Source organism: Poecilia reticulata, linkage group LG11, assembly GCF_000633615.1.
Source record: "Poecilia reticulata strain Guanapo linkage group LG11, Guppy_female_1.0+MT, whole genome shotgun sequence".
In the NCBI taxonomy this organism is placed as follows: domain Eukaryota; kingdom Metazoa; phylum Chordata; class Actinopteri; order Cyprinodontiformes; family Poeciliidae; genus Poecilia; species Poecilia reticulata.
In genome coordinates, this window is record NC_024341.1 from 28,860,896 (window position 1) to 28,861,938 (window position 1,043).

The 1,043-nt window shown below is 47.3% G+C and overlaps 1 protein-coding gene across 2 annotated transcripts in view; it reads left to right on the forward strand.

Moving 5' to 3' along the window:
• The window catches only part of anxa14 (annexin A14), a 16,502-nt gene extending 15,957 nt beyond the window's left edge, over positions 1-545 (forward strand). For both annotated transcript variants that reach the window (XM_008423059.2, XM_017307336.1), the window contains 2 exons: positions 128-235; positions 317-545. In XM_008423059.2, coding sequence (XP_008421281.1) covers positions 128-235; positions 317-376 — 168 coding nt within the window. In that variant the 3' untranslated portion in view covers positions 377-545. The remainder of the gene's footprint in view (positions 1-127; positions 236-316) is intronic.
• The last annotated feature ends 498 nt before the right edge of the window (positions 546-1,043 follow it).

Consider the following 1,043-nt stretch of genomic DNA (forward strand, 5'->3'; position numbering starts at 1 on the left):
GTTGCTGCAGTCAGTCAGGTGCTGCAGTCAGTCAGGTGCTGCAGTCAGTCAGGTGCTGCAGTCAGTCAGGTGCTGCAGTCAGTCAGGTTGCTGTCCGGATGGATCCCTGACGGTTTTCCCTCTGCAGACGTCGCTGGTTCAGGGCATCATGGTTTCCCACAGCGAGGAGGACCTGCTGCGAATCCGCGCGGCGTTCCTCAGGCTCAGCGGATCGTCTCTCTACTCCACTCTGCAGGTTGGACTCGTGTCGCTGCATCACCTGTGCTGCATCACCTGCAACCTTTATTGACCTGATTGTTCTCTGATTGTCCCTCAGAAACATTTTAAAGGGGAGCAGCTGCTGGCTCTGCAGGCCGTCTGTCGGTCTGAAGACTAAACTGGACCGCCTCTCATGTTTCACATCTTCTCTTCATATTAATGACGTTTCTGACTTTCATCTGTAACTTATTAACTTTTACCACTTTGTGCAGCTGGAACAGTTTGGTTCTTTGTTTTAATGTGTAACATGAAGGCAGAACTCATTAAAACTTAAACATGCAAACAAACAGAGAACTGGCAGCTTCTTTTATTTACTCAAAACTGAGCAGAACCATAAGAACAAGCATTAATATGTGAGCATGTACCCTAAAACACAAGCTGACAGAAATACTCTCATCAATCAATTCAGAATGATAAAAATCTAATTTTAAATTATTATTCTAGCCAAAAGCCCCCTTAGAAGATAAAAAACAAATCATATCTGTGGTTCTACAGTACTTCTGACTTTCCAGGAAATTTGTTTTGATGAGTTTTGAGGTTCAAAGGAAGAACAAGTAGAGCAGGGGAGGAGCTGCAGAAAGCAGCAAAGGAGCTCTGAAGCCACAACATCCACTCGGTCTGCTGGTGGTTCTGGTGGTGGGAGTTATGGTGGCTGAGCTGGATGATGGCGAAGGCATGGAAGGGGTTGTAGGCGAAGAGGAGGATGGGGTTGTTGGCGAAGAGGAGGATGGGGTTGTTGGCGAAGAGGAGGATGGGGTTGTTGGCGAAGAGGAGGATGGGGTTGT